This window comes from Lycium barbarum, chromosome 10 (genome assembly GCF_019175385.1).
Source record: "Lycium barbarum isolate Lr01 chromosome 10, ASM1917538v2, whole genome shotgun sequence".
Classification (NCBI taxonomy): Eukaryota; Viridiplantae; Streptophyta; class Magnoliopsida; order Solanales; family Solanaceae; genus Lycium; species Lycium barbarum.
The window spans coordinates 122874976-122888154 of NC_083346.1; the positions used below are offsets into that span (position 1 = coordinate 122874976).

The window sequence follows — 13179 nt, forward strand, 5'->3', positions numbered from 1 at the left end:
ATTCTGACTTAGCAATTTTAAAATCCTTCACGCGCTTAGGATAAAAATCTATCTAGTCACCTTGTAAGTTTATATGCCTATCTTACAAAACATGCCAAGTTTAAGGGTCCATTTAGGTATTAAGCCAATAATACGGATAATTTGTTTTTACAAAAATAATACGAATAATTTTTAGTGGATAAAAAATTATTTAAAGGTAAAAAAATAACCATTTAGATGTATTTTTCATTATTAACTTTGCGAAAGTAATTAAAAACAATGAGACACGTAGAAGGAGAGATATGAAAAGGAGAGGTAAAAGCCTAAAACACAAAAAGTCAAAAAAGAGGGCTCTGTTTGGACCTCTGAAATACGCAAGACACAAAACCAAAAACATCACCTGACAAAACTTAACCCCACGCTACATAATTGTCGTTTGGACCTCACACGCAGGTGTTCAATTCAAATGTGTTTAAAAAATACACTTTGAGCAAGTTTAAGTGTCTATCTGGTCACCTTGTAAGTTTATATGTCTATCTTACAAAACATGCCAAGTTTAAGGGTCCATCTAGGTATTAAGCCAAATCGTTTTACTTATTTTATCCACTTTTCTCTTTCCAATCAAAATTTAGAGATATACTTCCCTGATTTTCTCCAACTTTTGCTTCCTTATTTCATCCACTTTTCTCTCCTCATTCAAATTAAGAGATATCGTTACCTAATATTCTCCAACTTTTACTCAAAAAGTCCATTATAATCGGTAATTTTTATGTACAAAGTTCATACACCAAAAAAACATATATGTATAATTTTCGTATGCAATATGTTTAACTGTATAGATTCTTATAATTTTTATATATGAAATATGTATAAAAATGTATGTGTATTTTGATTATTATAAAGTGCATATAAATTGTATAAAATCTAATCAAAATATGTATAAATTTTGAGAAAAATATGTATAATAAACTTGTAATTGATACAAACCAGATTCCATACAAAGTTCATACACCAGAAAATAAATATATATTAATTTTTGTATGCAATATGTATAAATGTATAAATTCGTTATAATTTCTACGTATGAAATATGTATAAAAGTTGCATGTATATTGTAATTATGATAAAGTACATATAAATTGTATAAAATCTGATCAAAGTATGTATAAATTATGAGAAAGTATATATGTATAATAAGTTTTCCGATTGATATAAACCAAATTTCATCCACATTTCATACAAATACCAGTTTTCAACATTTTTATGACTAATTGATATTGAATTTATTCGCATTTCATACACATTGTGCCGCATATATCTAAAAAATGACATATAGCAGACCCCATACACATTTCATACATATATTGGTTTTCAATATTTTTTAAAAATACAGTTTATATAATTTATACAGATTTTCAAAATACACAATGATCATATACATCTCAAAACGATACAAATCAATTTTTATATACAATTAATATACAAGTTAGTAATCAAAAATACTTTGTAATATTGGTTTGAAAATTTATACTAGGAGAGAAGGTGGATTTTAGGTATGAAAATGGTGTCTAACTGTCTATCATAAAGGGAGAGAGAGAAAGAGAGAAATATTTTTAAAAAGAAGAAGAAGTTGAACGGTAACTATCCTAAAATTAAGTCCACATTTAAAATCAGATTTTCTTCGTTAAAAAAAACCTAAAATCGTGGGTATCCCATTAAGCCCAAATCTGATATACTTTGTAATTTTATTGGTATGTTTTGTAAATAAAGAAAAGTATTCTTATATTTTGTAATATAGAGTCTTAAATAGGTATTATTATGTCATTTTCCCTATTTTTTATTGTTCCCGCCATGTTAGGCCTAGTGCAACTAGGATATATCATTTTTCAAAACAATTCTTTGTTTCAACACTGGAACAATATACTATAGTACAAGTTTGTGCATAATGTTTTTACATGTTGAACATCTGAATCATTAATATTCTCAGAGAAGTTTTACTAATCTAGTTCTGGAAATGCAATTTAAACTTTAGTGATTTAACGGGAAGCAGTTCTTATTGGAAATTACTGACCCGATAAAATCAGTTTTTTGTCGTGTGAGGCCTATTTAAGAAGAAACATTTCTTATCAAGAATTTTTTTATTTTTAGGACTCGAACCCGAAATCTCCGATTAAGAGTAGAGGGACTCTACCGACCTCATCCCTCGATGATCAAACTACATTTTGTTATCATTGCAAGAATTCAAACCCTTTCATTAAATAAAATGAAAAGCTTTCTTATTTCAAACACTCAGGGAAAGAATTTGGGTGCGCTTAAGTTTCAACCCATAACATTGCCTGCATTTTTACTTTGATGAGCTTCAATTGAACATAGCGAGTATTTAAATATCTCTCTCGTTTCGAGTTCGAACCTTAGAAATGGATAAATTCCTAGCATTTTTCTTTTAAATGAACACTAGATGAAGTGAATCTGAATTAGTTGGACCATTGAATTTTGAATACTAGATGATTATACCAAAACAAAATGAAGAATGAATAGTACATTATACTCCTATATAAGGAGATAATATGAAAAAGTCAATGTTGACCTATCCATACTAGCTACGAGGAACTAAACTGTTTGGTTTAAAATCTGAGTTAAATACCTTAAATACACATGTAGGAGAAAAAGAAAGAAAGACGTTGGGAATTGCAGTCATAGTTTGGCATGTAATTGACTTGATTTGAGTTGAATAATCAATCCAATCTTATTGGCCCAAAATATGTCTTGAATTTACGATTTATTCCAAATTTTGCATGGATAAATCTAAAAAAAAAAATATCTTGGACTTGTGGTCCTAGACTTTTTATGTTATGATAATTATGTTGTCATAAATGCATGACATTAAGTGTAAATAATTTTAAAAAAAAAAAAACATAAAGGTATGTTGTTACTAACCAATAAAAAAGGGCTGTTTTTAGACTGACTACTAAAAAGAAGCGTCATGTATAATATATGGAGCAAACAGGGTAGCAAAAATTTATCTGCCTTCGATGCTTACATTAAATCATATTATAATTTATCATAAGTACATAATAAATTACAGTCAAAATATATAGTACTAATTAAATTGACTCGGTGATAAAAGATGATATTACAACATGTGTCATGTATTTATTTGGTTGGTCTAAAAGAGATCCTTCAATTCTCTTTAATGATTGATTTATTGGCTGGTTTAAATGGTCAAGTTAATGGCCATTAAGCTCTCTTTAATGGCTGAGTTGATGGTTAATAAATCCTCTTTGAACCCTTCATATTTTCAGCATGTATAATTCTGTCTTTTTGGTGAATTACTTACGTATGGAAAAGTCATCTCTTCTTTTCTTGAAAGTTCTTCTTTCCTTCTAATTTCTGGGCAATTTAGTTTGTGCAAACTCCAAACTTCTAGCCACTAGTGAAGTGTTTGAAACTTGGAAGTGCTGTGGAACCTTGGGGAGCGACGGGGGTAAACGATTTGCACCGTAGTCGGTCCGAAATCGCTTTCAAGGCAGTGGCTTGCCACAACGCAGCGGTGATCCAATAAGTTGATTATATCCTTTTGTTCATTTTACTGATTAATATTGTCAATATTTCTAACAGTAGTAAGTTACTGATTTGTTCTACGAACTTTCAATTAATTTGTCCTTATTAATTTCTCGAACTAGATGTTTTGGTATGTTTCGTGGTTTTGAATGCTTAAAATTATCTCTCGAATCCAAGATCTCTTATTAAAAATGAAGTATTATACTTACCGGTTACCGCTCCACTACGACTCTTAATTGTTGATACATATAAAAATTAACAATATGAAAAAATTCACCAACAAAAGAAACAAATTGTTATTCAAGAATCATCTCTACTCTTAGGTATGGTTTATGAACAACTTTTATTTTGTTGAGACACTGGATTCCCAATGGTTCATATTATATTCACATAAATCCAAAATTACTTTAGAATAATCTTTTTCTTATAGGATTGATGGTCAAGCTGAAAGACGTGATATTGAGCCCGTTTGGATCTTATTTGGATGTTTGATAAAATAGAAAACAACTTAAATTAAGTTAAAAAGTGCTTAAAATAAGTCAAAATCAAGAACTTGCTCAACCTCAAATTATTATTTTTTTGGCTTAAAAGCCATTTTAGTTTGACCAATAATTTTACCCTTTTATCCCTTATATTTTCTATTGATTTCAATATTACCCTTACTTCTAAAAACTCTTTAAGCACTTTTATCCAAACACGTAACTGCTTATTTATAAAATAATTTTCAGCACTTAAAAAGTACTTTAAACACTTATACTTAAAAATCATTTTTTTTCAGCTAATCCAAACGGGCTCATTATATTGTTATCAAAATTGGCAATCCGCAGTCCACACGTGCTATTAAAACTATGCAGTCTGTTAGATAAAATAAAAGAACAAAAGATGGTGCATAACTACTATCAGCCCGAATATTGTCCGACATTTTTAAGGGATAATTACATTTTTTGTTTCTAAATTATCATAAATTTTACTTTTAATTCTTGTGATATTTTATTAAGTATATTTAATTTAAATTAATTAAGATGTGTTCTTTTGGATTATACATAAGAGATAAGTTATATCTATATTGTTTTTAGAATTATATTTGACATTAAACACGAGTAATTAATTGGTTTAGCAGCTGATAATTAGTTAAATGTGTGACGATTTACGAGCAAAATGATTAAAAGTGCATATTTTAATTAGTTATAGGTGAAGTGTGCTTTATCATATATCACAAGTATCAATATTAAAATTTATCTACTATATTTCAAGGACTAAACGTGCATTCCCTTTTTTCTTAACTTAAAATATTCGTCATTTTTCTAAATCCAAAATTATCTGACATTTTACTCATGAAAGACAAACATTTCACTTGCCCAATGGGGCAAATTTGTGACCAAAAGGCTACAAAGTTTGGAAAAGTGTAAGGACTCTGTAAATTATTGAGATAAAATTTAGATATTTCAAAATTACATAAAAAATACTAAATTGTTTCTAAATATAAAAATGTCACATTCTTTTTTAGAAGGCCTGGGGAGAGGTGATTCGGTAGGATATGACGTTACTCCAGCTTACTGAGGACATGACCGGTGATAGGAGGGGGTGGAGGTCGAGTATCAGGGTAGAGGGCTAGTGGGGGGCCGCGAGGTTTCCTTTCTCGTATTAGGAGTATTTTATCCCGTTTCTATGTGTTGGTCTTGCCAATCTTTGTTATTTTATCATAACTTCGTTGCTTTTGCTATTTCTCATTTTCGCATTGTTTTGATTTGCTTGTCCGTATCAGACTCTTTTCCCTTGTTTTCCTTATTTTTTTTTGAGCCGAGGGTCTTTCAAAAACAACCTCCCTACCTTTCAAGATGGGGGTAAGGTCTGCGTACACTTTAATTACCCTTTCCAGACCCCACATTATAGGATTCAACTGGGTATGTTGTTGTTGTTGAAGTATGTATTGAACAGTTTTGGTTCTTTATGTTACCAAAAGTTACAATTTTTAGTCCCCGTCAAATATTTAACAATTTATATTCATTAGATTTAACGGAAACAATTAAAAAAAAAGAAGATTTAACCATAAACACCAAATTCCCATCAAATTTTAAAATATGCAACATAAAAACTGCACTTGACACTAAAAAAAATAGCAGAAATTACACCTCAAAAAGTTATACCAAACACTAAAAATAAATTAAGAAAAAGCAGAAATTACAAAAATTGTACATCTAACAGACAAAATTCAGATAAATATTTGACGGAGACTAAAAGTTTAAACCATTGGCAAACATAAAAGGACTAAAATTGTTCAATGCACCTACCTCAAACATAAGTGACTATTTTTGTCATTTTCTTGAAAAAAGAATATTAAGCAAATAGCATATTCACTTTATTCTTATTTTGGCCACTATTTTATTGGCACACAATGTTGTTTCTACACCAATAATATTCTTAATCCTATTATTAAGTCCAAGAACTGGTCATTACTGATTAGTTTTGCATCAGTAATTAGCTGAGTTAAATAATGAATGGAGTAATCTCAAAATCATTGTCTATTGAGAATGCTAAACAACTCCTTAATTCAGTTGATGCATTTCTCTTCGATTGTGATGGTAAGAAAATAGCCACTTTTTATTAATCATAGTTCTATCATTTCATTTTATAAAATAGCCACTTTGTATTATTCCTATTCATTTCTTGTAATTTCGTAAAATAACCACTTTTTGTGTTATTGCTATTCATATCTTGTAATTTTGTAAAATACCCACTTTTTATTATTCTTTTTTCTATCATGTCATTTTGTAAAAGAGTTTTTTTTTTTTTTTTTTAAAAAAAAAAAATTATTTTCTTGTTATTGTTTTGTAGGTGTAATTTGGAAGGGAGAGAAATTGATTGATGGTGTTCCTCAAACACTGGACTTGCTTCGTTCTCATGTATTTACCAATTCTTTATTAGATTCTCTTTATTTTCCTTTTTTTTTTTGGTTTGGGATTCTGTGAATTTTGTAATTAAAGGATAGAGATAATGGTAAAAAACACACCTCAAGTATCACTTTGTTGTGGCTTTCTTACCTGAATTGTCAGGTGTTTGCGTTTTCGACCTAAACTATAGCCAACTAATTATAAAAACACACCTCAACTATTATCTGATGGTGCGTGGTGTACATTTTTTTTTTTTTTTTTTGTGTTTAAAAGTGGTGTCAAATGGAACTTCACGCGGGTAATTAAAGGAATTAATTGGAATTTTTCTTAAAAAATAATGGTCAAAAATACATTTGAAGTATCATTTTTTTGCGAGTTTCCAGTATCATCAAATACTAGTCGAGGTGTGTTTTGATAAATAGTTGGTGATAGTTCTGGTAGGAAATGCAAACACTTGGTAGTTCAGGTGTGTTTTGATAAATAGTTGGTGATAGTTTAGGCATCAAACGCAAAATACCTGATAGTTCAGGTAGGAAACTCACAGAAAAGTGATATTTGAGGTGTGTTTTGTACCATTATCTTGTGGGATTATACTGGGTATGTTGTTGTTGTTGTATCTTTAAAGGATACTAGAGGAAGATTAATGGGGACCTGGGGGTTTATTGGGGTTGTTGGAAACACTATTACTCCCTCCGTTTCGATTTGTTCGTCTTAGTTTGACTCGGCAGGGAGTTTAAGAAAATAAAAAGAAATTTTTGAATCTTGGTGGTCTTAAAACTAAAGATTCTGTAATGTACTAAAATATGCATTGAATCTTGTGGTGTTAAATCTGCCATGTAGGATATTGGGTGTAAAGAGGTTCGAAATATAGAAAGTGACATTCTTTTTGAAAACAGACTAAAAAGAAAAGTAAGACAAACAAATTGAAATGGAGGGAGTATAAAGGAAATAAAAAGCGTTTCAAAGTGGCTATATATGAATCCTCTATCTATTTGGACCTGTTTTGTTCCTATACTCAATAACTCAATAGTTTTAAGGCAAACTTTATTGTGCTATAATGAGGTTAAATGGATAGTTATTCGCGTCCTAGGCAAATGCAGGACAGGGGTTCAAGTGAACCCAATATTTTCGACAAAGAATCTTAATACATATGTGAAAAATCAGTAACATTTTAGCAAATATTAGCATAACATTTTAGCAAATATTAGCATATGAAAACATGATTAAGAAAATACAACGAGTTGAGAGCTCAAGTTGAACCCATCAAATTTAAATCTTGGATCGGTCGTTGATCTTCTTTCTTGTAACATGGCTATCCACGACTCTGGGTGTGCATAAATGTGAGTTGATTACACACAACAGCCAAAAGTTATAAGCTTTATGTACTATGTGTGTGTGTGTGTGTTTATGCATATGCATATGCCCTTAGCAAAGTTGCAACTTTCATGTGGATTTTGTATGCTCATATAACCGGCTGTGTGATGTATATTGAGATTGAGATGCTGTTGGATTGCAGGGTAAGGAGCTGGTATTTGTAGCAAATGGGGCCTTTGGGGTTGTTGGAAAGACTATAATAAAGGAAGCAACAATGTTTCGTTTGGCTATATATGAATCCTCTATCTTTTTGGATCCAGTGTCATTCCTATACTCAATAGTTTAATCTTTTTAGGCAAAGTTTGTTGTGCCGTAATTAGGTCGTAAAATGCATAATTATCTGCTTTCTTGTGAACATGGCTATCCACGACTCCGGGTGTGTGTATCTATCTTGAGATGCATATGTCCTCAGCAAAGTTGTCACTTTCATTTGGATTTTGTATGCTCATGTAACTGGCCGCGTATGATGTATATTGAGATTGAGATGATGTTTACATGCAGGGTAAGAAGCTGGTATTTGTAACAAACAACTCAACAAAATCAAGAAAGCAATATGCCAAGAAGTTCCATTCCCTTGGAATTCCTGTTAATGAGGTTTAACAGTCTTCCTTTTACAGTTTTACTAGTATTACAAATACTGAAACTGCATTTCATCAATTCATTTTAGAACTAAATTCTCTTTGTATCTGCAGGATGAGATATTCTCGTCTTCATTTGCTGCAGCAATGTATCTGAAAGTCAATGACTTTCCAAGAGAAAAGAAGGTTAGTTAATATGTCGGTTCCAAGGTTCTTTTGCTTTTCCGCTTCATTTTGTTTCATGGAATGGGAGGAAGGAAACAAACCGTAGCACAAGTCGGCAATTTAAGTAATGGGCAATCGATTTTACTAATGTGTATTTAACACCTGAGTGTATATGGGTAGATGTCTAAATAGCTGAACAATCTAGGGCGTTGTTGTTTAATTCCAAAGATAGATTTAGTTCGGCTGAGGGACCAAAGGTTTCTATTTATGGTCTGAAGTATGTTGCAAACAACTAATGAGGCTCCAAGTGGGCAACTATATTTTTGCCTCAGACAATTTAGAGACCAAATCCAAAGTCCAAACTAACTGATTTTCTTCCTAATGTTACTATTGAAGACTCAATAACCGTTGTTCCATCAGATAGAGATCCTTTGTAATATCATTCGTTTCCTGATAAAGGTAATTACATTCATCTAAACAAGTGCAATTAAACTGAAAGAAAGGAAAAAGTAAGGTGCACAAGCTAGAAATCTAGAAGAACTATATAAAATATACAATTTATTATAGGTGCCTTTGTTATACCTAACAAATCTGGATACAAATTTCCAAAATTTTCAACTTGTTAGAAAGGATCTTACTTCCATTGAATTTGAGGAAATATTTAACTAAGGACAAAAAGGTTGAATGCACAATAAAAAAGATTATATGGATTCATTTACTTGTCATCCCCCTCTTTCTAGCAACCTATTATTTCTAATAGTTATATGTTTGTTGTGATTTTACGTCTGAAAAGTGATAGTAATTTTCTTTATTTACTCCAAAATGTTTGGGAAATGAACCTGCAAAGGCATTGGATTTATTGCTGAAACATTTTTAGCGACTTTTAGACCGATTAAACACCATTAACCTACATGTATGGCAAAGTTGAGATCCCAAGTATTATGTAGTATGGTGTTGCCTACGTGCTAGTGTTTTCCCTTTTTGTTGATCACTTTCTACATATGCCAGAAAATGAGATACACCAAGTTTTGTAGTTCATTGTTTGCATGTGAATTCTTGTTGTATCTTTTATAGTGAGTAATTTTAGTCTTGTAGTTTTTATTTCAAACAAAATTATATTTCCAAGACTTAATTGGTCTGCTTGTTATTTTTTTCTTTCTCAAATTTCAATAGATTTCTCGATTTTCTCATTCACTTCATCTTAATTGGAGAAGCTGAGTTGTGTGCAGCAGAGATCAAATTCTTTCGCAAGCTTTGTCCATTGCCCAAAATTTGATTATGCAGCTTATGTATATATTCGTTTATTTCCCAAAAAGCGTTCCGCATATTAGGTCATGCCGAAGCATCTTGTCAGAAGCATAGTGTAGTGTGACTTGTTATCCTCTAACTTGTCTCACTCATTGTCCCAGCTCATCTAAAGGTTAGACCTGAACTTGATTTGGCAGGTATATGTAATAGGTGAGGAAGGCATACTGGAAGAACTGGAGCTAGCTGGTTTTACAGCACTAGGTGGCCCGGTATGTCATCCTCTTTGCTCTCACATTCTTAGTAGGAAAAAAAAATTCTTAGTAAGTTGCTCTCACAGATTTTAGGTTTTGTAGCTGATGTTGAGCATTCTTGCAGGCAGATGGAAAGAAGAATATTGAACTGAAATCAGATTGTCTTTTTGAGCATGATAAGAGTGTAAAGTACACCTTTCCTTATAACTACCATGGGTTTCTTTTCCATTATTGCATGCTGAACACAACTCATGCTATTTCTATCTTCAGGTTGGAGCTGTTATCGTTGGATTTGACCGGTATATCAACCTTTATAAGCTACAGTATGTCTCTTTAAGGCCTCCCTTTTTGATATACTTGAATTATAGCTTCTGAGTCTTGAGAGGATAGTCTTTTGTTATCAAGGGAGTTTGGTAAACCGGCCAATCTTCCAGGATGCCAGAAGTGCTTATTTTAGAAAATTGAGGTGTTTGGCCCTACTTTTAGGGAAAAAAAATAAGTGCTTTAGTAGTAGAAGTTGTTTTTCAGAAGCTCAAAAGAAGTAGCTTTTCCCTAGAAGCACCTTTCGAACATTGGTCAAGCACAAAGTAATGTTGTAATGTCGGCAAAAGTGCTTTTCAAATTAATTAGTTAAACACAAACTATCATCTGCAAAAGTACTTTTTCGAAAAGCACTTCTAACAATATGTATTCAAGTATGACAGAATGTTGTTTTCTGAAAATCTGAAAATATGTATTCAAGTGATGTACTTAAAACAAACCTGAAAGACAACTTATTCATAGCTGGCATCTTTTCCATTTGCCAAACTGATCCTTGAAATGGCATTGTGGTGGCTGTTTGTAGGTATGGAACTCTCTGTATTCGCGAGAATCCTGGTTGCCTTTTTATTGCTACCAACCGTGATGCAGTGGGACATTTTACTGATCTTCAAGAATGGCCTGGTAAATGTCACTTTAGTGTCCCTCAATAAATATTGATGTCACATGTGAGTATTCTGTAAAAGCTTGCTAATTTGATACTGATCTCTTTTGCCTGTGGCTGTAGGTGCGGGATGTATGGTTGCTGCAATATGCGGAACAACCCAAAAAGAGCCTGTTACCGTTGGAAAGCCATCGACCTTTCTGATGGACTTTCTATTGCAGAAGTAAGAAAGTTAAATGCAGCTTAGTATATTAACCTATTTGTGAAAGCTAGTTATGAAGCACCCAAGGGTGTGGCCTAGTGGTCAATGAACTGGGCCTAGAACTATAAGGTCTCAGGTTCAAATCATAGCAGAGACCAAAAAAAAAAAAAAGGTGATAATCTTCCCATCTGTCCTAGCCTTGGTGGGCAGAGCTACCTGGTGTACCTGTTGCTGGTGGGAGGTATCTTGTGGAATTAGTCGAAAGGAAAAAGAAAGCTAGTTATGAATAGATGGCTTGTGGGTGGTGGCATCGACAGTAGTCGAATGATAAGTTTGAGAGAGCACTAACATCGAGTAGGAGTTTCAAAGTTTGGTAGTTCTTTGCCTTTTTAACATTGGTCCATTTATCATTCAACAGGTATAACATCACTACATCCAGGATGTGCATGGTGGGTGACAGATTGGACACTGATATTCTATTTGGACAAAATGCTGGGTGTAGAACTCTCCTTGTTTTTTCAGGTTGACGAATGCTTTCCATTTCCTCGTTTATTTGGAAAAAAGGTCCAAATTTGCTCCTGTACTATCCGAAATTGTTTAGTTTTTCCACCCGTTATACTAGTGATCAATTCATAACCTTGCCGTTAGCAAATCATCTTGTATTTGCCCTTTCTGTTAACGGAGTTCCAGCATGAAATGGGTGAACTCCACATAGCCTAATTCTTCGAGAAAAAGGGTCCAAATTTACCCTCAACTTTTGACTATGATTTGAAATTACCCTCAAGTTGGAGCTCCATTAGGGGGTGAAGGGAAAAACGAGACTTTTCCTGGTGGCAAGGTAATATTAGACCAGAAGTCTAACGGAGGGAAAAGTTGCTCAATATCTGATAGTACATGGGCAAATTTGACCATTTTTCCGACTTGCTTTAAAATAGTTGGTTCAATTTCCAATAATAGCTGTGCTAAAAAACTATTGTCCTTGCTTCTATGGTTTTCAGGTGTAACAAATGAATCAACTTTTCAAGATTTATCCAAAGAAGTTCAACCAGAATACTATACCAATTCTATAGCTGACATTCTCAAGTATACCTAGATTGATATTTTAAGGTGGTATGTTTAGCATTCTTTGCAAACAGCAAAAGCTGCCTGCCCATTGTTGAAACAGTGGAAACAAGCAAATTAGAGGGTAACAAATTTCTTATTATGTATAAGTTGATTACTGAAGTCAGATTTTTGTTTAATTTGATTGAAGAAAATTTGGAGTGTCCCAAGGGGATTGGCCAGCACAAGTTAAAGCTGTAACCAAAATCCTAGTAAGGGAACTAAGAGTCAAGTTTAGAAGAAGTCTATTTGCAACTTGCAAGGCAACAAAAGATAGTAAGTGGTGATTTTTTTGAGAAAAGGACCAAAATCATCCATAATGTTTGGGTTTGGATCAAAATCATACATATTCTTTCACATGGTGCACTAATAGTACATTATGTTTGCATAAGTGGTGCACTTTTAGTCACAATCCCAAATAAATTTAACGGAAAAGAACAAAAATGCCCCTGAACTTTTAGAAAAGGTATAAAAATACCCTTTATTCATCTATTTTGCTAAAACTACCCCTCAATTCAACTTTTTGAGAATTTATTCCCCTTGACTAACGGACAACACTAATTTTTTTTTTTTAAAAAAAAATTAAATTGCACATGACATTTTATTACTGAAAAATTGATTTATTATTTTAAAAAGAAATCTGAAAAATCGTTATTTGTAGAATAAGGAAAAATAATTTTTCAACATCCATTTCTTTAAAAAAAACAAATGTAGTAAGCCTTATATATATATATATATATATATATATATATAAACAGAATTGGATTTTCATTAAAACATGTGGATTTTTTTTAAGTTTGGAAAAAAAAATTTAACGGGTGGAAACCCCATTTTTTTTTAGAAAATTCAATTTTTAAATATGAAAAACTGATTGTTTTTTTAAGTAAAATGTGCAAAACTAATACTC

General features: G+C 32.0%; 1 protein-coding gene across 2 annotated transcripts; it reads left to right on the plus strand.

The window, feature by feature from the left end:
• Positions 1–5907: 5907 nt before the first annotated feature.
• LOC132615117 (phosphoglycolate phosphatase 2) lies at positions 5908–12460 on the plus strand. Of its 2 annotated transcripts, XM_060329685.1 has the most exons (11): positions 5908–6122; positions 6376–6443; positions 8307–8399; positions 8498–8569; positions 9994–10065; positions 10172–10231; positions 10318–10370; positions 10892–10989; positions 11093–11192; positions 11590–11693; positions 12170–12460. In XM_060329685.1, exons 1-11 carry the CDS (start codon positions 6035–6037, stop codon positions 12262–12264), a joined length of 903 nt encoding a protein of 300 aa, XP_060185668.1. In that variant the 5' UTR covers positions 5908–6034; the 3' UTR covers positions 12265–12460. The 2 variants fall into 2 exon arrangements, with proteins under 2 accessions (XP_060185668.1, XP_060185669.1); XM_060329686.1 differs by lacking the exon at positions 6376–6443 and having other exon boundaries at positions 5917–6122.
• The last annotated feature ends 719 nt before the right edge of the window (positions 12461–13179 follow it).

Excerpts from the sequence above, each read along its gene's own strand:
- LOC132615117 (XM_060329685.1), top strand. The coding sequence starts at position 6,035 with ATGAATGGAGTAATCTCAAAATCATTGTCTATTGAGAATGCTAAACAA. Across the intron at positions 6,444-8,306 it reads TGGACTTGCTTCGTTCTCAT|GGTAAGAAGCTGGTATTTGT; the intron begins GTATTTACCAAT and ends GTTTACATGCAG. Across the intron at positions 11,193-11,589 it reads ATGGACTTTCTATTGCAGAA|GTATAACATCACTACATCCA; the intron begins GTAAGAAAGTTA and ends ATCATTCAACAG.